The following is a 21,736-nucleotide window of genomic DNA, read 5'->3' as shown; positions in this document are numbered from 1 at the left end:
AAACATTCGTCTGTAGTTTCCCAAACATTGACAGTCATGGCTGCTTCCATTGAGAGTTTGCTGGAGGAAATCTCCTCCGTTGAAGACCCAATTGAAGAGCTGCAGAGTTTAAAAACAGCCCTTTTATCGATCCCGGTCAGCGCTCTTAGGGACTCTGTGAGCGGCCAGCGTCTGGACGTGATCTTCTCTCTGCTGAACTCCAATGAAAGGTTGGTTTCACTCCCAGCATCTTGTTTACACTGTTTAGCAAAGTGGTGTCTGTTAACTGCTGAGTCAGTGTCATTACCAGTTAGCTAGTTGAACAGCAGGCTAACATGCTGGTAGTTTATGTTAGCTAGAAAAATAAAAAGCTGCATTTAGCTGGGCTAGTTGTTAGCATGCTAACTGCTACAATGCTACCAAGCACACACAGAGCAGGTGCAGATGTGGATTCAGTGAACTTCATGTTACTGGTGTATAAACACTACATTACAAACTTTAATTATAAGATCATTTTTAGGTTTCCATATCTGTAACAGTGCAGAAATCGCTGACCCTTTTAGACAAAGTCCCACAATTGAACTCTTGGACAGTGCAGATGTAGGAATACCACAAAAGTTGTTACAGTTTTTGTCCATTGTGATTACAAACACACATTTCAGTAACAAGACACTACACATAGTTTCACTTCTGTCTGCTGTTTGCATAAAGCATGTCAGGTGCTAGGTTTTGCAATTTGTGTAAAATATCTAGCTTTTTTCCCTCAATCATTTGCAAAAGTTCTGTATTTATTTGTTTGTTTACATCCACATGTTCCCTTCTAGAGATGAATTTTTATGTTATCAGATCTTTATCAAGAACACATTTTACCAAATAACACTTTGTCGTAAGCTATTCATCTGATAATTGTCACAAATACTAACCACAGGTTCACTGTAGGCTGGAAAACCTAGAATTTAACAACACACAGTGCTGTTCTGCTGTGCATCCAGTTAATGTTGCTGTTAATTTATGGGGATTAAACATGTTGTGTCCAATGTGTGTGTGTGTGTGAACACTCGCATATTATTACTGTGATTGTTTAATTTCAAGTTTATTGTGTTGGACTACACAGCCTAACTTGAACACATCTTTCTTAGGAATAAATCAACAATTTTAGCAGCTATTGAACTGTTTAAGTAACTTCAAAAATCCGCAGTCACGCAGTAGTTTCATCTGTTTAATGTGACTATTTGCTGGTTTCTTAAGCTGTTTATGAAAAACTTTATTGAGCTGACAAATCAAACAATCTGAATGTGTCGGGCTCTGAGTATGTTTTTCATTCATTAAATGCAATCTAACCTTCCATTTTATATACCTGGGTTGCACAATACTGGGGGGAAAAATAGGCGCTGACATTTAGTTTTTTGCAGTATATAAGGTGATGTGAAAAAACACTTTTTTTTTTTTTTTTTCTTCCTTGCTTTGATTACTTTTTTTTGGGAGGATTTATTCCTTTTTTATTATTTGGGTTGATTTTTTGGGGAGTTGTTTCGGCAAAAAAATACAATAAAATTAACAAAGCCATTTGGAACCTTTCTTTTGAAGGCATCCCAATAGGTATTATTTGCTTTGACTTGCTTTCACATCAGCCTCTACACTTCTCATACAGAGTTTTGTGGTTATAATTTAAATGCTCAATGCAACAATTGCAAGACATTGTCAAAAAAGTGCCTGTTTCTGATCAACATCATCCTTTCTGTAGCTGAAATATTTTCATAAAACTGACATTATGTTTTTCCAACCAGATCTTCCCATTTAGTCTTTATCTCCTGTTCGTCACTTATTTTGCGTTGTACATGTGGAGCCTGCATGTTAATAAACTCCATGTCTTGTGAATAAAGACGAATAAAACTCAGTTTATCCAAGAACTCATAAATTGATGTAAATTATGACAGACTTGTGTTGCAGATTAGTCACTGAAAATGAGAACCAGATGAGTTTTCTTTTTGTATCAAGCAGCAAAACAAGTTGTGGTTTTATGTGTTTGAGTTCATTTGCCTTACCTCACATTGCATCTCCTACCATGTGACTATTGTGCACAACGCAATGTCGATTCTGAAACCTGTGCAGTCCTCATGAACATGCTTGTGAGTTGCAGCTGTTGAACTGATGCTTAGTAGGTTTGCAGTTGCTAATGTGAGCTGTGTTCACAGGAAGCAGGTTGAGCTGTGTGTGGACATCCTTGAACGCATCTTAATGGCCCTCAGCCCTGTTCAGGTGGTCCAGAACTACAAAGCAGAGCTGCAGGGGGGTTTGGCCCATCCAAATGAAACTGTCAAAATACTGGCCTTGACACAGGTAAGCTGCTTGCACACTCACAGGAAGTGGCTCATTAAACAATGGCAATATCAGGTATTTCTGTGTTCCTCTGCCAGATTGGTCGAGTAGTGGAGCACCCGGACGCTGTCACCGAAATCCTCAACAGTAGCGACATCCTTCGATCGGTGATCCACTGCATTGGAGAGGAGAAGATGGCTGTGGCTAAACAGGTGGAGAATGAAGCACTGAAGTGACATTCATGGCTTTTTACATGAAGCTGCTGTGTTATCAGTAACTGTTGTATTATTATTTTCTTAGGCAATCCAGTCCCTGTCTAAGCTGAGCCACTCCAAGCCTGGATTAGACAAATTATTCCAGAGTGACCTGCAGAAAGTCATGAAGGATGTGATGACCACAAGTGACATTATCAGATACAGAATATATGAGGTGGGTTTAACAACATGCAGCAACCTTTTCTGGAGTGTTTTTCAGTTACACTTATGATGGAATTTGTGACAATAGGGCTGATTTTTACTAACCTTTCCTCAGAGCATAATGAAATATTTAAAAATGTATAATGTATCTTAGTGATCTAACCAGTGCAACCACTATAGTGAATGTTATTCAGTTTAAAAACACATCTCCATGAAAACAGCAAGGGTATCTGATAGAAAGATGTGGCCCTTACTCTCATTTTCTCTCTTGTTTTTTAGCATTTCTTGCTTCGTGACACATCCTAAAACATAAATGCAAGCTTTAGCAGTGATGGTCTAAAAAGTCCTTCTGTTCTTTCCTTCTAATTGCAGCTGGTGGTGGAAATCTCATCTGTTTCTCCCATTTCTCTCGGGTACTGTGCCAACAGCAGCTTCATTTCCGAGCTGCTTGGTGAACTGACAGGAGATGATGTGTTGATCAGGTATGATATGATCTGATGTGTAAAAACATATATTGAAGTTACTGCAGATAAGAGGGGAGGTCAGAAGTTTATAGAATGAGGTATATGTTGCAGCAGCGGTCCATGCATTGTACTATTATTTTTCAGTATAGTCCCTTTTACCTCAATGTACTGAGCCCACTTTTCCTTCAGACTGTCTATACATTTAAAATAGAAGTGTTCCGTTTGGTTCTCAACCCATGCCTCTGTGACAGCCTTGAGCTCATCATCAGGAAATCTGGTTCCACGCAAATGTGATTTCAAATTTCTAAAGGGGTAATTATGACTGGGGGCCAGATCTGGACTGGAGGCAGGACTGTTATCACTGTATACCTCAGCCAGACTTCTGTGAGGAGCTTTATTACTGCCCTATCTCAAAATGTTAGTTTTCCATCATTGCTTGATGGTCATCAACTTAGAATGTCTCTGAGGATCACACACACATGTCGTGACAAGTAAACCTGATATGTTTGAACTAGTGAGATGTTGCCTTGTCTACATACATAAAGACATTCTGCGTTAGACTTTGCTGAATACCCTGTTTATCTACCTTTTGCTTTTACAACTTTTGTCTTTGCTGTTCTATCATGTTGTTCATTTGGATTTATTTATCTTTTTTTTTTCTCCAGGGCCACAGCTATAGAGATGGTGACCACTCTTGCCCACAGTCAGCATGGCCGCCAGTATTTGGCCCAGCAGGGTATAATGGATAAGATCTCCAACATGATCCGAGGGGCAGAGACTGATCCTTTCTCCTCCCTCTACCTTCCTGGTGAGTCTTTAAAAAAGTGCTCCAAACTCATTTATGAATCAAAAACTATTGGCATGCTTCTGGCAGTAGAGAAGAAAATCTAACTTTTGTGTGTGTGATTTGATTAACCTGATGGCATAAACTAACTTGAAGCTGTTCCAAAATCAACATAACAGAAGGGTACCAGCACTGGAAACTCTCTTGTCTCTTAAAGAAAACAGTTTGTGATCTGGTACTTTAGACCAATTGTGAAAACATACAGTTGAGTCTTTAACAGTGTAAATATTACTGCTGTAGGTTTGGTGAAGTTCTTCGGGAACCTGGCCATTATGGACAGCCCGCAGCAGGTTTGTGAAACCTACCCAGTTTTCCAGAACAAGGTGTTTGAGATGGCCCTTGATCCAGACCCGGTGATGATCGGAGTGGCCCTGGACACTCTGGGATTACTTGGATCTACTGTGGAGGGGAAGCAAGTTCTGCAGAAAACAGGTTAGTTTGATATATTTATGAATTACATATACGGCTTGACCCTCTGGGCCTCATGCAAGGACCAGTGTTCTGAATGGTTCTGGTTTGAAGTGGCAGGTAGGAGTTATTCAAGAGATAGACGGTCTGTTTCTATCCAAAAGAGAGAGAGAGAGAGAAAATAAAACTACTTGTGTGACCTTGCATGATTCATATTAATAGATAATTCCTTAATCTGAATGAATTTGAAGGTAAAACACGATGTCTCAATGAATGGAGCACAAAATGAATACTCATTTCATCATCACGGCTCGCAAAGTGTTTTTTGTAAGAGTTCATCGTTTTTATTAGATTTTTTTTTCCATTACTGCCATTTTAATGATTCTTTCACTGTGAAACCTTCCTCATGCTGTTAAAGCCAGTTCAGTATTGTCCTCTGCTGCTACTGACATCATGCATTGCTATTTTCATGTCACCTTGAACACTGGTACAGACTGCATTGCTTTAGAGAGAGAAGTTTTATCATCTAATATCATCAATTCTGTACTCTTAATGATTATTTTCTCAGTAATGTTCCACTTCTGCCACTGATAAACATGTTTATCTTCTCATCTATTGATTTCCAACGACTAGACTTGAGTCTTTGCAGCGTGAACGTCTTTTTTTTTTTGCATTCTGGTGACATTTTTGTGAATAAAAATGTGCTTCCAGGTGATGCCAGTGATACGAGTCATAAACACGTGGCTGAAATTAATGACAAGTTTCTCCATCTCAGAGTTTATTCTATTTGTCGTGGCTATAACTGGTGTCTCTGGATTTTTCTGGGTTATTTTTCAGGAGAAAAGTTCAAATCCGTGTTGTTAAAAATGAGCCAGCTCGCCAGTTCTGGAGCCACAGAGCTCAGAGTGCGCAGCTTGGACGCCATATCACAGCTTCTAACCCTACAGGTAACACACGAAATATAATCGGTATCAAAAATGTTTGTGTCTTTGCATGCCATCAACAAAATTATACATTTTAATCCATTTTTGTTATTGCAGCCAGAGCAGCAGACAGAAGACCTTTTGGCCCTGACAGAGTCCTGGTTCCACCTTTTATCTAATCAGCCCATGGACATGATTCGCAACATCAGCACTCAGCCGTTTCCAGAGCTGCACTGCGGGGCTTTGCGGATATTCACTGTAAGCTCTGGTTTTAACTGTCCTCACTGTGTTGCTGACCTTTTGATAACCTGAAGAACTTTACATGATATTAAAAGATTTCATTGAATTATGGCATATTTATATTTCCAAAACCTTGTTCTAGTATTGTATTGTCATAAGTGGATATCTGTGTGTGTTTTCCAGGCCATAGCTCCTCAGCCGTGGGGTCAGAAGTTGATGATCAGCACTCCAGGATTCATGGAGTTCATTTTGGATCGTTCAGCGGGTCAGACAAAAGAGGCCAAAGATGCAAAGTTTGAACTGGTGGGGTCAATTGCGAGTTCTTCGACGGCAGCAGAGATTCTGGGCAGTCAACACTACATCCGCCTGAAGACTTATCTGAGAGAAGGACCTTACTATGTTTCAGCTGTGGCCTCAGTCAGCACAGAGGGAGCAGACTGATCCAAATGAACGCAGGTACACTTCATGGGTTTCTGGTTCATGCTTGAGTAACGGGTAAGTGCCTGAGTGATCTAACTCTGGGTGAATATGTTAAAACCAAAACATACATAATTCTAACAAATGAAGGCGTAGTGTTACTAGCTCAGCTGACTAACAGCTCCTTGGTCTTTCAACAGAAACTGACAAATCCCCAAAACTCAACTGCATCAAGAAAAACGTCCTTATAAAGGGTGGTTAAAAGTATTTTGAAATAAATGACTTCTCTGATCGGATGTTAGCCACCTGATGCTCATCTTTTCCTTAACTTCATGAGAAAATCCATGATTGTTTGTAAAAGAAGTTTGTGTGTCCTCAAAGTAAAAGCACTGACATGACAGTGAGGAATTAGTTTCTCAGTTTATTAACATGTTTCCGAGAGACATACGGTATATCAGACCTTTCAAATCATTTTTAGACTATACAAATAGAAATAAAACTACTAGAGGGACAAGGAAAATTGAGGTTGAGACAACAGACAGAAAAGAGTAAAAAATCTCCACCAGTATGTGGTACATTAAAGGAGCACTCCACCTCTAGTTAGTTTAGTTGTCTTGAGGAGTACGAAACTCGTTTTGAACATGTTTTTTTAAGTTGCCAGTTTTTTTTAGTTTTGCCTTTGGGCTTAATTTTGCCGGCCCTTAAATTTGCCGGAAGGTTTGCAATCGGGGGGTTTTGTTTTTTTTTGGCTTCACTAATTAGAGGACGGGGAGGTTCTAATGAAAGATTTTGCAAAAAATGGTCGGATCCAGTGGTTGACTTAAGTTTTGAACTTAAAAAAGACATATATGAGAAAGTAAAAGGGGAAAAAATGCTGCTTGATTTTTAAGAAATTTTCTTTTAAATCTCTCATCTGAGTCCCCTAACTTTATTGAAATGCAGCAACAACATGCAGGAATCCAATTAAAATTCAAACATATGTGCTAAAAGTCACAGAAGTCGTCAACCATGATGTCATTAGTTACACCAACGTCTCCACACTGTATCACTGAAGCCCAGAAGAGTCCATGTGGTGTGTTTACACATGTTTAGTCTTAAGCAGTAATTAAACAGTGTTACCCTTAACTGTTACCCACACAGGCACTTACACAAAGTCACATCACAGTTTCCTTCACTTGACACTGGACTTGACCAAAAGCGAAGCCTCATTTATTCAAACCACTTTCTCAGAATCCTTCAGACATTCATCAGATTCTTTTTATTTTTTTTGTGTGTAAATGATGTTTTTGTTTGCTAAACAGATTGGATTATTTTTTTTAATTATTTCAATTAAAAAGATTCAATCTCACAACTGGTGTGTTTCTTTACTTTAATGTTTTTCCCGAAGTTGCAGAAAAATAGTGTAACTCTTGAAATTCCAGGGTTTTTATTTTTCACGAAGCCGTGACGTCTAATGAAATAATTTTCTTATATCCTGATTTAACAGTAAATGACGGCGATGAAAAGTGACTCAAGTTCTGTTAAGTACCGGTCTGAAGTACTTGCACTTGACTTCAATCATTCCATGTTTCTTAATACTTCCTCAAGGTAAAATGATACGAAAAGCTTATTAAATACAATCCACTGATGAGGATTGAATCAGTGATTCTCAACCTTTTTAGCTTTTACTGCCTCATCAGAAACCAGCCCCCGTCACATTTCAGAAGTCTGTGAGTTGTTAGTATATCCACTAAAATAGATTTCTCTATAAAACATTTCCGAGAATTTGCCTTAAATAATAGTGTGAGGCTCAAAGAGGTCAAAGCGATCAGTTCAGAGCAAAAACAAAACGAGAAAGGTGCCACCAAAACATGAACTTTAGTAGCAGAACTTTGTTTTTTTCATTTCCTGCTCTATTAATCATTTCATTACATCTATCACTTATGTACTGAGGTGCCTGAAACAGCCACCGAACTGTATAGAAAAGTAAATAAGTCCACCTTTTATGCATTTATGTTTAAGTATTTACATGTCATATTTAAAGGTAGTATGTCAGTCACAGGACATCATGCTTTAATTATTCCTCTGATTATTCTTTGAACTGTAGGACTTTAACTTGCATTGGAGCATTTATACGACTCTGACAGTTAATGGTATTTCCACCACTGATATCAGATCATCAGGTGGGAAAATAATGAGACAAAACATTTTCTCTGCTTAAGACTGGATCTATAAAAGTAGTAGAGATGCTTTTCTTAATGTTATGTGGCAGAAGGAGTTTCCAGGAGTTTTCTGATGTACATATCTGACCTAAATTAGTGTGTATGAAGTTTTAGGTATAAAATACAGAAGCTGCTTGTCTTTGAGTCTGATTGGTGTTCTTTGTCATCTCCACTAGGGGGCAGCGGTTTGACTCTGGTTTCATTTTTTTGCACTTTTGCAATCTTTGTGTTTTGTTTGTGGAAAAAAAATGAATTTCTCGTCTTTGTTGTACTGAAATAGTTGTTGAAATCAAACCATTGGAGATGTTTAGAGGTCCAGTTATATATTGTATTTAGCTTTTTAAAGATATAATTTGGTGATACTGTATTTGAGAAAATCATTGCTTACACTGTGTCCATATTCTACGAATCACATCAAAGTCATTACATCAAGCATTCTGGCACTGCATTTCAATTTTTACAATCTCAACCTTGAGCAAAACAAATTGTAATGAAAAGCACAAGAGCGTTACAGGGGACATGTTACTGCTTTCGATTTCCTTTTTGATTTGTGTTTGGCATTTTCAGATTTAGGCTGCGAGCTGCATGTAGCTGTGCAGTGGAGGGGTCGAGCTCAGAGGCAGCACAGTGGCTCCAGACACCAGATGGAGGCAGCGATAGCGCAGGGGAAAGGTCCGACTTCTAACTGGAAATAGCAGCGAAGCTTATGTAAGATTTTGTCCGTGCAAACTGGAGCCCTTGCCATCATACTGATGATGGTGGAACAGTCACAGGCACTCCTCGTCTTCCTCGCCGTCACTTCACAGCAGCCACATTTGCAGATTTGGGTGAACGTGGAAGAAACAGCTTTGTTTGTGAACAAAGTGCAACACTGAGCTCAATTAAAATGTTTGATGAGAATCCTACCACAGTGGAGCCTGTTTATGTTTCAGTGATTTTTTTTACTGTGAGTTTCCACCAGTTTAATCAGCAACCACCTAAGGATGCATTTTATTTATCCTTGCAGTACCATTGGGGTTACACATATTTATGTGTGAGTGACAGCACAGATATCACACATAGCATCAGATGTCTCACCCCTGATGGGATTGTGTAACTGCAGCCATCAGTTACTACTGTGCCTAATATATTCCTCCAGCTAGAGAATGCATTTAACTGAACCCCCATGAATTGCAGTGTAACAAGATTAGGAGTCTAGCTCTGCTTCGAGCTAATGTCAGCATGCCGAGATGCTCTATAATGAAAATGCAGGTGGAATGTTTACCATGTTCACAATCTTTGTTTAGCGTTTTAGGATCCTAACATTTGCACAAACTGAGGCAGATGAGATTGTGATCAGTGTTGAACAAGTTATATATTGACACAAGTTAGAAAGTCAATAGGTCACCAAAATGATTACAGTTCACCTTGAATTGTATGTGAATGTGTCTGCCAAATGTCACAGTAATCCATCCAGTAGTCGTAGAGACGTTTCACCGTGAACCACAGATGTCTACAGCACGGTGGAGCTTGGAGAAAACAGGATCGTGTGGCGATAAGTCACGTTTTATTCTCTGGAGTGTGGGTGCAGGTTTCCTTAGAACACTGGGGAGGGAAACATCAAGCTGACAGTCTGAGCACGTTACACGTTACCTGCATTCTGCTGAAGTTTTATGCCCCTATTTGGGTTTTTTCCTGCATCAATTTATAGTGGAAATGTCTTTATGTGCAGGGAAAACACAGATTTCAGACACCATGCAAGATTGTTTGTACAGATTGTTTAAAAGTCCTATACAGAATTAATGACCTAACAATTGTTTTAGGTAGTATCCAAATAGTAATAAATTATATTTATTTCTCTTTTTTTCCTCAGAAAAATGACAGTAAATATCTGTAATTAGAAGTGGAGCGGTTTATGTCCACACCATGGAGCTGTTTGAAGTTTTTCTTTGTGCTTTTACGTAAATCTTATTAGTTTTATATTTATCTGTACTTTTGATTTTAAATCCTGCCTATGCATTTATGCAACTTTCTTCATGGCATCACTGACAACTTAAGTTTTAATGTTTCTGTGCAACTTTCTGCACCCAGTCAGTAAATAAAAGCACAAACATACGAATAAATCTGAAAAGTTTAGGCAGTAAAACTACAAATAATTTTGTTTTTGTAAACAGACAACAGCACACAAGGAAAGAGAATGGAATGAAACAAAACAGGAAATAAATATAATTAAAATGTCAAACCATGACATTTTCTGTTTTGCTTTCAAACATTTATTCTCCAGATTAACAGTTTATTTCATGTTTCCTCTGCTGAGTCACCACATACAAACCAGGCATGATTTAGTCTTCAGTCCTCTGCTGTACGTCTTGTTTGGTAAAGTAACCTAAAGGAACAAACGCTCGTGTTCTACGGGAAATGTTGATGGGAATCTGGGTGCCAGAAAAATGAAGAAACGCTAAAAAACAGCTCTGAAAACTACAAAAATAAAGGCATTATTATTATTTTAGCTGATTTAAATACAGAACAACAGTGTAATTTAGCAGCCACACATTATAAAACAACATTTTGCTATTTTTACAGATGTATTTGTCCTATTTTTTCTTGTTTTTTTGGTACAGTCAACATCTATCCACTATCTGTACACTGCTTTATCGTTGGATGGAGCCTACCTCAGCTGGCAGTCAACATGTAAATTCTTTTTATGTGATCTTGCTAAATATTGTTAAGAAAATCTGTACAAGAGGAGTTTAACAGTGATTTACCATTCTTCAGTTCTTATTATGCACCATGTTTCTTCAAATAATGGCAAATATCTATTGAAAAAAAAAAAAAAAAGTGTAATTTTCCAGTCCAACATTGTAAAAGAACAAATTACCATTTAGTTAACATTTTTAAATTCACAAGGTTACAGTTAAGAAACACTTTTCCAGCGTGTTTGTATTATCATCATTTTGCTGATTTTAAATGAAGCCTTGGTTTTCGTCCCTCCTCTGTCTACCTGCTGCTTCCTGCTGCCTCCATAAACATGACGTGGAGCCACATTATCATTTATTTTCAACATTAAGCCTGTACACATCTCTCCCAGTGGGATCTCTAAATCTCACAGATGTGACTTTTTTTATTTTATTTTTTGTTTCCCTCCCCAGCAGTGAAAAGGCTTCTCTCCAGTGAGAATAACTGACTCAATCGAAAACATCCCCGATAAGCTTGAAACTCTTCAACAACCTCATGTCACTGTCTCCCCAGTGAATCATATCACCTCACCCACGCCTTCTCTGTACTCGCTGCCGTTTGCGTCATCAGATAAACAAAGAAATAAATAATAAAAAACATCCAGTCAGTCAATCTTTTCTCTGTACATTTGATTTTCGTTCCTTCTTTTGGCACTTCTGGAAGTGTTGAGGAAACCATTTGGCTTTGCTCCCTTTTCATCGCGCTTAATGTTCAGCATCACTGACCTTCTCCTGAAGGATAAAATTATAACAGAGGCACTGAAAGATGTCTCGTGTTGCAATTCATCTTTTTTTAAAAGAATTTGTCTGAAAATTCACATTCAGCCGTTGAGATTCTTCTTTGTGCAGCTCTGCGGTTGCCACTCAGGATGTGCTGCAACCATCCTTTCTGCTTTTACACTAAAACGTGAACCTTGAGCATCACTTCGTATCCCAGGTGCTGCATGTTGATGCTGCTGAAGCTGCTGTTCGCTGTGCCTTTCCCTGCTGTTAATCAGAGAAGACCAGCTTCCTCCTGGGCGTCCTCCGGGGTGAAAGGTGGATGATTTGCTGTTAGAGTTGAGTGCGCCTGAGAAACACTGACAGCAGGCACAAACTGGAGGGAAATGTGGGATTTTCAGATTTCATTTGATTGCTGAATCATCCTGTTGATTGACACACGTCATATAACTGTGATGTCTGGGATGTTTGTGTATTTATTAGGAGGATCTCCATCATCTACCTTCATGTTAAGACATTCATGGAGACATCCTTATACAGCGCAGTGACCTGAAGGAGTCCTCTCTGGAAAAACAGACAAGACTCGTCTTATATTTTAGTTGTCTGAAGGAAATTTTGACTTTAATGAGCACAGTATTGTTTTATCAAGATTTTTAATTGCATGGTAGCTAAGACAGATGCAGGCATTTCTGTTATGTCAATTTTGCATTATTATTTTTTAAAAATTTGGGCATGTGTGCATTTGGATTTGCCATTTAATCATGTTGGTTGCTGTTTGTGTTAAGACTATTTTTAATAATTCAAAACATCAAGACAAAAACGTAGCTCACTGAATGTGTATTGTTGGCAAATTTGAAAAACAATGTGTATTAATATTCTTGCATTCTGCAAATTAAGTGCAAATAGTTAAGTTTCCTGTGCAAAACCTTTGTCTAAACGCAGTGGTAGATGTCTCATAGTGTACTTAATTGTAGGCTACATTTCAGAGAGATATATTGTACCTTAAAAAAGGCTTCAAGGACAGGAGACTAGTCAAGGGAAATTATCCAACATTTCACAAATGCAGCAAATATTAGAGAAATCCAATTTTTTTGTGCGGCAGAACTTTATTTTTATCCAGCCCCATTAATGGACTCACATGTCCTCAGATTTATATGTTGATACTGTTAAACATTTCAACCAAGAACAGCAACATCAGTCTAATAATGTCAGATATGGTTATCTATCAGGCACAGGTGGGCCACCTTCCTGCAGAACAGTCCAATATCATCACTAGAAGCATAACAACCTTTTGAACATGATGGGTTTTTTTTTTCCTGGAAATCAGCATGTTGTGGTCATTTCTGTGCACTGTAAAGAGCAGATCTCTTGTGCAAAGTCCTTCTCTAAATGTTAATGCTCCCAGATTTTTTTGATTGTGGAGAAGTGAAGAGACTTGGAGCGTCCAACAGATGGTGCTGATCTCTCTCTGCTCATCAAGAGTTGGGTGATAATTCAACAGTTATGTCATTAGGTGCCTGAGGAAGGAAAGCTGTCATGTTCACTGCTGCAGACCTGTCCTCTGCTTCTCCCACAACATTTCAGCCCCACTTCTTCCCGTCAGCTTCACCGTTTCATTTGCATCTCTCAGTTTGCCTCGTTTGAAGAGTTCTCCAGGCAGCTGCCACTTTACGCGCAGCCTCGATGTGCGTAGGCTTGCAAGAACTCCCATCCAACATGCACCTGAATAGGTGAGAGTTGCGCACACGCAAACAGGGAGAAACCACTTTTTTTTTTCTTTTTTCTTTTTCTTTTTCTTTTTTTAAGAGCGCGTATTTCTCTCCGGGAGTCCACTCCTCTTTGCCAGATCAACCCTCCGATGCAATTAACCCAGGAAGACGACTTCGTCAAGGGGGACTCAACGCCGACCACCGCAGCTCTCCAGTCCGACGGCAGCGCCGGTTCTCCGGCCAAAATGTGCAGTGAATGTTACGTGAATCAGTCATTTGTGAACGATGATGGAACCGTGAACAACCACAAACCACGGTAAGAGACACCAAACGCACAGGAACAAGTGAGGATGAGAACTTTACGCATCGTCTGTGACTAGTGATGTGCAACTTCTGGTTTTTTTGCACTTCATGTTTAGTTATCCTGAGAATAATCAGCTGCATGCTTTCTAGATGAGGGATTTCTTTAATAAAAACTTTAAAAATGTGAATAGTTGTGTTGTGCGGGGTGCTGGGTTTGCATAGTGTTTGCTTCATTCATACACTGTCTGCTCATCTCCTCCTGTCACCACTGTTGTGTGTTCAGCTGCTCACTGGCTGCTGTCTCAACTCTCAGTGTCAGGAAACTAAAACCATCATTATTAGAACTAATAATCTGAAATGCTACACTGGCTTCTGCACCTGTGTGTAAAAACAATCCCTCACATATTTCTTTATATATGTATTTTTTACTTATATATCTGTTTGTCATATTTGTGTTAAAAATGAAGCTCAACAGCCATCAAACTTCTCCCCCAACATGTTTTTCTGGATGCCTAAATAAGCTCCAGTGATGTCAGAGGGTTGCATAGGTTTGATTTGGTTAAATAGAAGGAATTCACTAAACCACATTAAAAAAAAAGAAACACACCCTTCATCAATTATGCACTAAATCTGACGATGTTTAATGAAGCAGTGATGGAGAGAAGAGGTGAGACGTGTTTGATTCTCTTCTGCACTCACAGTTTATCCTGCATCTCTGAAACACTGGAAACAGCGTCTTCACACCAAGCTGCTTCATTCAGATCATCGCCGCGGTGTGTGTAATATCTCATCAAAGGACGCATTACAAAACAATGATGTGAAAAAAGATCTTTGCAAGCAGCTGATGATTTAACAAACAGGCTTATTAGAAATGACCTTGTAATCCCTCAAAGACACTCATCCACGCTGTGATATCAAAACACTGAGGCATAAATCAAACCATTCGCTTAACTCTGGGGTTTCTAATTCATCTTCATCCCTTCAAGCGATCGACATCAGTTCATCTTCCCACATCTTCTCCTCCCGGGGCCCAAGGTAACATCCCACAATACTGTTTTCCCCCCTTTTTGCATGTTACTCAGCCTCTGATCGAATAAGGCAGCATCAGGGAGCGTCTGCAGGCATTCAGAAAACCTAACAGTGGTAGAAACCTAAATTTTTTTATGCTTTGAGGTCAAGATTAATCTAAGCCATGAATCTGTCATTACTATGTAGGATTAGTGCTTCAAGCATGTGTTGAAACCAGTGGTGGAAGAAGTACTTGGATCCTCAATGCAACAAATGCACCGTTACAAAATGAAAGTCCTGCATCCAGAGGGGTTGTGCAGCCTTCCAAAGAGTCTCACGGTAAATCTGGTGGGTTGTGGCAGCATCAGTGAGAGTTGCAAAGAAGAAGAAATGCACTTTCCAGCACTGGTTGCAACCTTCCCACACCAAAATGAATGGTAGACGTGGTGGACACTGAATCTCAGTCTGCTCTGAACCTTCATTTCTGGCTCCTTATCTTATCATCTGAAGCAAAAAGAGTGTCTTTCTATTTCACAGAACTACCTGTAACAAACACTAGGTTTCTGTTAATCAAAGTAACTCCATCAAATGAAGTTTTTGACTTGAAGAAAATACATTGTTCACTCTTCTATCATCTAATTGCGCTGTAAGAAGCACAGCCTCCACTTGAATGCATGCAAACATCTGCTTACATGCTTCAATGATCGCACACAGTCCTGCAGTTAGTATGCATGCTTTGAGAAGAACATACGCTGGCTGGCTCGTTACAGAAGCTGCAAACAGTCAGCTGCTGGAGATCTGGACTTTCTGGACTTTGCTGCGACAAATTTGTGACAGAACATATGTTTCTGTTCTCTTTTCTCCTCCCCATATCTGTGTGCATTCCTGTAAAACTCCACCACCTGCGCTTTTCCACCCCACGTTTCCTTTCCTTGCCTCCTCTCCTTCTACTCATGCATCGTCTTCACCATTGCCTGTCCTTTCCAACTCCTTTCACTTTTGCACAACTCTCACTTCATTTGCCTTTCCACCTGTTTACGTCTCTCTTTTCTCTCCCCTCCAGCTCTTCTCCAGCACCAGCCCAGACCAACAGAAACAGCAGAAGCAGCAGCAGCGGGGTAATCTTGGACATCTCCACCCTTAAGATGGAGCAGCTCGAGAGCGAGGTGCCTCCACTGCCGCCCCGCTTTCGCTTCAGAGACCTGCTGCTCGGGGACCAGGGCTTCCCGAACGATGACAGGTAGGACGGTGGAAAGTTTAACTCACAGAAAGTGGGCTGAGAAGTGCTGTTTGACGTGCTCAGACAGAAACTTAGGATAGGCTCATGGGGAATTATTGGTTTCAGTGATGGTCAAAGCTAAAAAAATCCTATAAAGTTTTGAGAGACATTCCAGATTTTGATGATTAAATATCAACAAAATACTGTGAATGTTCAATAATCTTCTAGTTCAAGGGTCTTCCCGTCAAACGTTCTGCCAAACAGAGCTGTCAGATGAGCTTGAATGTCATCAACACCACCATTTATTCCAACAGGCAGTGTTGATGGCCTGTCCATTACCTTCAGCTAATTATTTGAACTATTTATTCATTATTTTAGCAATTACTCCATTTGCATTCATCACTTGCAGCCATCTGTTTTAATACTTCAAGCATAAGATGACTATTCTAACTTTTTCTGTGTTACTTTTAGCAGCTATACCACTTATCCATTACCTCTAACTGACTGTTATGCCTCATTATTTCCAATATTTGTCCCTGTTTATTATCTAATTTGGGCATTTTCACCATCTGTCCATTACTTCAGCTGTTTATTCCTGTCTGCAGATTAAATTTAACCATATTTCACCATTAATTTTTTACTTTTAGCTGTCAAATCCAGCCATTTGTGCATCAATTCAAGCTATTTTAACAGTTATCCATTGATGTCACCTAACTGTTCAAGGTATTTGTCTATTAAATGTAGTTATTTGGGCCTTTCCCCCCCTTTATTCCAGCTGTTTGCCCCTGTTTACCATCAATTCAAGCTATTTCACTATTTCTCCATTGCTTTTTCGTACCAGTAATATATCACTATTTCAGGTGTTTGTCCACTAAACTGAGATATTTGGCCATTTATCTGTTAGTTCTGGCTACCTGTTACATAACTGTTAGCTAACATCTCTGCTCACGGCCAATTTCCATTCTCAACAAACATTTAGTGAAGGTTGTTTTTGATTAAATTTGTTACATTTCCAGGTTTTTCAAATTAAATGTGCAACTTCTGTAATGCGTCCATGTACCGTACTCAGTGACTGATTAGTAATCTGCAACTATTCTGAGTAAATTTAAACAAAAAAAATGAACAAAATGTGCTTCTTCTATCCTTTCAAATGTGAATATTTGGATATTTTATTCAGAATATGATAGTAAATTGATTACTTTTAGGTTTTGGACTGTTCGTCATAATATATGTATGTTTATCTGAGGATGAGGATGAGACAGTGATGGTCTTTGAAGCTATTTGCTACCTTTTATCTCTAAGTTATTTGGGGGTTTTTGGACTGTTTTCATCTGGCATATGGAAACAACATTTTATTTTGACCAGCTACACAGATGCTTTGACTTCATTCCAGCTCTCTTTGTTGTCTTGTGTTGCTTTTAGTGACCAAACTTACTGATTACAAGACTTTTTTTTTTTTTTTTGCAACTTCCAAATGCAACTGATTGGCCCTGAACCCACTTGATCCACCTCCGTTGCACTGTTTATAGTTACATCAGGGTTATTGTTTATAGAGTGTTTACCTTGTTTACCCCCTGCATATATACAAGTGCAGTTAGAAGTGTTTTTCTTTTCCAGTATAAGTGCTTGTTTTGGATTTTTGGGGCGATTAAGTAAGTCAGAAACACGGCAGAGTCTGTGGTGCTGTCCATGGTGCTGAAAAGCAGTGAGGTTCCTGAAGTTTTGTACTTAGGAGTTTGCGAAGTAGTCTAGGTGTGTGTGTGCTGAAAGTAGTTTGACTTGAAACACATTTTCTTCAACAATATTGTGACCTGATTCACAATCAGAATTTAAAATGAGATCTCGCCGTCCGCTCCTGTTTCCTACCTCTCCTCTTCCACACTTCCCCTCCGCCGCCTTCAGCTCTGTGCTCTGCTGCAGCATCTCAGTTTGATAGACGAGATCAATAGCAGTCTACCTCTGTTTTCCTGATATCTGCTTCGTTTGTTTTTGTCCTGAGACTCAAAACTGTGCTCCAGCAACGATTAAGAGAGCTTCTCCTTCTAAAGTCTAAAACAAAGCGGCAAAAAATAACTTGAAAAAGAAAAGCATGTGTCCTTTATCTGTTGTTGAAGAGTCCTGACGTTCATAATCTAGAGGAATCAGTTACACACTATACATCTGCTTTTCTTCAACATGTTTATTCAACACATTACCTGGGATTCTTCAGATGAACAGTGATGATCACATGCATTTTTAGATGTGATTACAGCAGCAGCAAACCTCTAAAGCCGCTGTGCTGCTTCTAATATTTGCTATATTTTATCTGATGAGGAAAAACAACAAGCTCTGCCAATGCTTTTAGTCAACGTTGACCTTTTCCCCAGCTGTCCTGGCAACAATCGCTGTTTTCTCCTCGATAATGCTGCCTACATTTTCAGCTCCTATTTAGACAATTATCATTTTTTCTGTTCCATCCCTACAAGCGAACCCGTCTTCCTGTCCCCAGCAGATAGTGTCGTTGGGAGTGACTGATGCTCCAGGTTAGATTCTCGGTGCTCGTCCTGCGGGGCCCTGTGTTCAGCCGCTTTGCCTCTGAACTCGCAAATGTCACTGGTCACATCTGTCCAGGGATCATCTATCACTCAAAGGTTCCTTTTCTCAGCGGCAGACATTCACAAGAAAAAGCACACAAGTGTACACACACGGTATCGACAAAATATCAGCCCTAATTGCAGTGCTTGTAAATGATTGCCTTCTGTCTCCAGTGCCTTCATTATTCCCACCTAAGTGAAGCCCCCTGTGTGCTAAACTTAGCGATTTATAAATGAAGAACAAATAGGGAGAAAATGTCACATACTTTACAGGCAGAAGTTGTGCCGTAAAGGTGCTCGCAATGGAACTCGGAGAGCCACAACTGAGTGGCTGTGGCGGTGTGCGTGGGCGAAAAGGGTTCAAGTGGAGTGGCCTCTTCCGGTGTTTTCAAAAGCACTGACTCACGGGAGAGGTCATCTATAAATTAGAGCTTCAGACTCTTCAAATTTAGAGAAGACAAAAAGGTGGGGGACACGGAGGAAAGAGTGACATGGAAACAGAGCCGTCCTCTTGTTTTTCTTTATGCAGATCCAAAGAAAAGCATCTATCTGTCTTGTTTCCGTCACTTGTCATGTCAAAACCTGCTGCTTCCACATCATCACTGTAACCTGGACCAGCACCGATCCAACTTGTGTTACTTTCTCTTGACAGAAGAGCAAAAAAGAAAAATAGAACACTAAGCAGCACATCTTTTGGGGCTTTATTGGTGTAAATGAATCCTGAAGACTCCATTTGAAACACCTAGAATACTGCTTTTGATAAATGCCAGCTAAATACAAATGATTATTGTGCAGCTGACATTCCTCTACTGTGTCACAGTGAATATTTGCAGCTTTGCCAGAGCTGCAGTGCTGCAGGAGAGGACCAGGCTGCAGCAGCATCAGTCAGGGTTATTCCTGTCATAGCAACGTTGCTGTGGCAACAGGCCCGCGCACGAGAAGATGAAAAAAAAAAAGAGAGAGCGATTGTATACATTTCTAAAAATATTCCAATAAGCTCCCACATTCCTCAAAATAAATGATAAATCAAACAGATCTTTGTCCATGATTTCTCATCTTTGAAGGTTTTAGTCAGCGAGTTTGTTCTTCTTCTTTTTTTTTTAACCATCAAAGCTCAAAAAGATTTCATCCACCGACTCTTAGTGCTGGGTTATTTTAGAGCTGCAGGGAGGCGCGTTGGTCAACAAGCGCCTTCCACTGTAGGAATTAAAGAGCGGCTGCACGACGCAGCTACAGGTGTCCAGCACGATGAATCCGGAGATCCTCATCATCCCCACCTGGGTCAGTCCGACTGTGGGCGCTTGGAGGTCGGACGCTTTCGGTAGTGACGCCGGGCAGAGGTAGGGCCACATGGAACAGGTGGCGAGTTTTACGCGTAGGTGCGCACGATGTCCTGATGTGAGCGGAGGTGAGCTGGGCGCGCTGATTGGGAGGAAGGGTCACGACACTGTGTGGCGGGGGTGTTGTTTTTTTTTTAATTCCGAAGATGGGACAAATCGCAGTCGTGCTGTGTATTGACACGTGAACAAGGGAAAACGTGCACAACTCTGTGTTTTTGATAAGCGCGCCGAAAAACCGCTGAGACGCACAGAACTGGCTACCTGATGGAAGTCACTCAAAGACACACCTGTTACTGAATTATTTATGTTATTTGTAATTATTTGGATATTTAAATTATGCATTTTTTGCGACCAAAAACATCTAACAGCAAGGTGGAAGAACTGAGAAGCCACAGCCAGTAAATGTTTGGAGATTTAAAATGATCGATTTTCTTTTTGGTTGTTGTTGATTAATCGACTAAATGTTTTACACATCCTCTAAAATGTTTCTATGTTGCAGCCAGTCGTTCTTTTCATCATCAATTTCTTCAGTTTTCAGCCACAGGAGAGACAAAAACATTAAATTCTCCCAAGTGAGACTCTAAACTGCGATATTTGGACATAAACTGTTCATCCACTAATTTTTTGTCCACCGACCAGAACTTTTCTACACTCAGAAACACAGGTTTCCTCTGCTGATGAGGAACACCTCGAGGTGACCTGGTCTGATAAAAGACTATTACAGAGCTGCGCGATGATTGCACTTTTCAAAAAAAAACTTGCTCTGTCGCAATTAGTCGTTTTTTAAAAGATCTAATTACTCCCAGAGCTGCGCGTCTTATTGCCTGAAACTCCGCCGTGACACCGCAGTATGACTAATGTCAGAGCACTTCACATAGTAATTGTGTGCTCAACAGGAGCTGATTAAGGGTCATTACTTGCACCATTATGTGCGTGTGTACGTGTGTGGGTGGAGGGCTGAGACAGACAGACAGCCAGACAGACAGTAGGACTCTCATATGTGACAGTCAGCTGAAGTGTTTCTACCTCCAGAGCTCATCTCTGTCCAGATGTTGCAGCTGTTTTTCCAGATCTCACTGCAGACAGTCTCTCTGTTCCATCTGTGAGGCTTTTTTTTCTTCATTTTGGCCACTCTTAGGTGCAGTTTAGCATCGTGCAGACCTGAAATAGCAGCACCAAAAGGTTTCTGTGCATCTAACATCCCACACTGCCCACTTTTTTTTTTTTCCATTTTTATTTCTAACTTCCCACTGTGATTATTTCAGCCACAAGCCAAAACCTGAGATTAATGCAGCAACGCAGCCAACAAGCTTTCAGCCCCTCTAAAGTTCCTCTAATCTCTTTTACTTGCACTTTCTCCTTTCATTCCTTCCCGTCTGCAGTTTTCTTCTGAAATCTGTGAAGATTATACATTAACGGTGTAAAGATTCTGCTTCTTGTGTTGCCAAGTTACCAACCAAAGGAGTTTGGCTTCTTCTCTCTGACTTTCATCTGTCTCTGCTTTTTGTGCTTTGCAAATTGCAAATGAAGTGTTCTTGCACAATTTATTCCTTTTCTTTGTTTTTTTTTTTCAACCAAAGTTATTCCTTCTTGCTCATTTAAAACCAGTCTTATGTGTTTTGCTGTATCTGTTACCAAAACAATCAGTGTGTGCACCAAACGTATTTTGATTGGTTAATTTTACCTTTATTCTTTATTACAACAGCAAAGTTTGGGTTCACCTGCCTTCCTCTTTATTCTGAAATCGCACACAGGCGAAACACCTCAAACCTGGGATTAGAATCATTCATTTTGTTTTGATATGATTATAAGTAATTATTAAATAATAGCGCTCACTTGCAGCATGATGAAGTATTGGCAGGCTGTGAGGAGATAATCGCTCCTGTTAGATGGGGGATGATGTTGCAGAGAATTTAAAATTAAAAACAGAAAATGAAAA

General features: G+C 39.8%; 2 protein-coding genes across 3 annotated transcripts in view; both read left to right on the top strand.

Moving 5' to 3' along the window:
• The first annotated feature begins 24 nt into the window (after positions 1 to 24).
• psmd5 (proteasome 26S subunit, non-ATPase 5) lies at positions 25 to 9,111 on the top strand. 2 transcript variants are annotated; one of them, XM_008300597.1, is made up of 11 exons: positions 34 to 209; positions 2,175 to 2,319; positions 2,397 to 2,510; positions 2,599 to 2,727; positions 3,087 to 3,196; positions 3,844 to 3,986; positions 4,263 to 4,454; positions 5,268 to 5,377; positions 5,471 to 5,611; positions 5,777 to 6,049; positions 8,779 to 9,111. In XM_008300597.1, exons 1-10 carry the CDS (start codon positions 37 to 39, stop codon positions 6,032 to 6,034), a joined length of 1,515 nt encoding a protein of 504 aa, XP_008298819.1. In that variant the 5' UTR covers positions 34 to 36; the 3' UTR covers positions 6,035 to 6,049; positions 8,779 to 9,111. The 2 variants fall into 2 exon arrangements, with proteins under 2 accessions (XP_008298820.1, XP_008298819.1); XM_008300598.1 differs by lacking the exon at positions 8,779 to 9,111 and having other exon boundaries at positions 25 to 209; positions 5,777 to 6,414.
• A 4,392-nt stretch (positions 9,112 to 13,503) lies between these two features.
• Positions 13,504 to 21,736, top strand: part of LOC103371321 (potassium channel subfamily T member 1-like) — a 29,386-nt gene continuing 21,153 nt past the window's right edge. Inside the window, exons 1-2 of the mRNA XM_008300596.1 lie at positions 13,504 to 13,670; positions 15,729 to 15,905. Of these exons, the coding sequence (XP_008298818.1) occupies positions 13,504 to 13,670; positions 15,729 to 15,905 (344 nt within the window). The remainder of the gene's footprint in view (positions 13,671 to 15,728; positions 15,906 to 21,736) is intronic.

Source organism: Stegastes partitus, unplaced genomic scaffold (assembly GCF_000690725.1).
Source record: "Stegastes partitus isolate 25-593 unplaced genomic scaffold, Stegastes_partitus-1.0.2 Scaffold1564, whole genome shotgun sequence".
Taxonomy (NCBI): Eukaryota; Metazoa; Chordata; class Actinopteri; family Pomacentridae; genus Stegastes; species Stegastes partitus.
The sequence above is the reverse complement of the archived record's forward strand: the minus strand, read 5'-3'. Positions and strand labels throughout refer to the sequence as shown.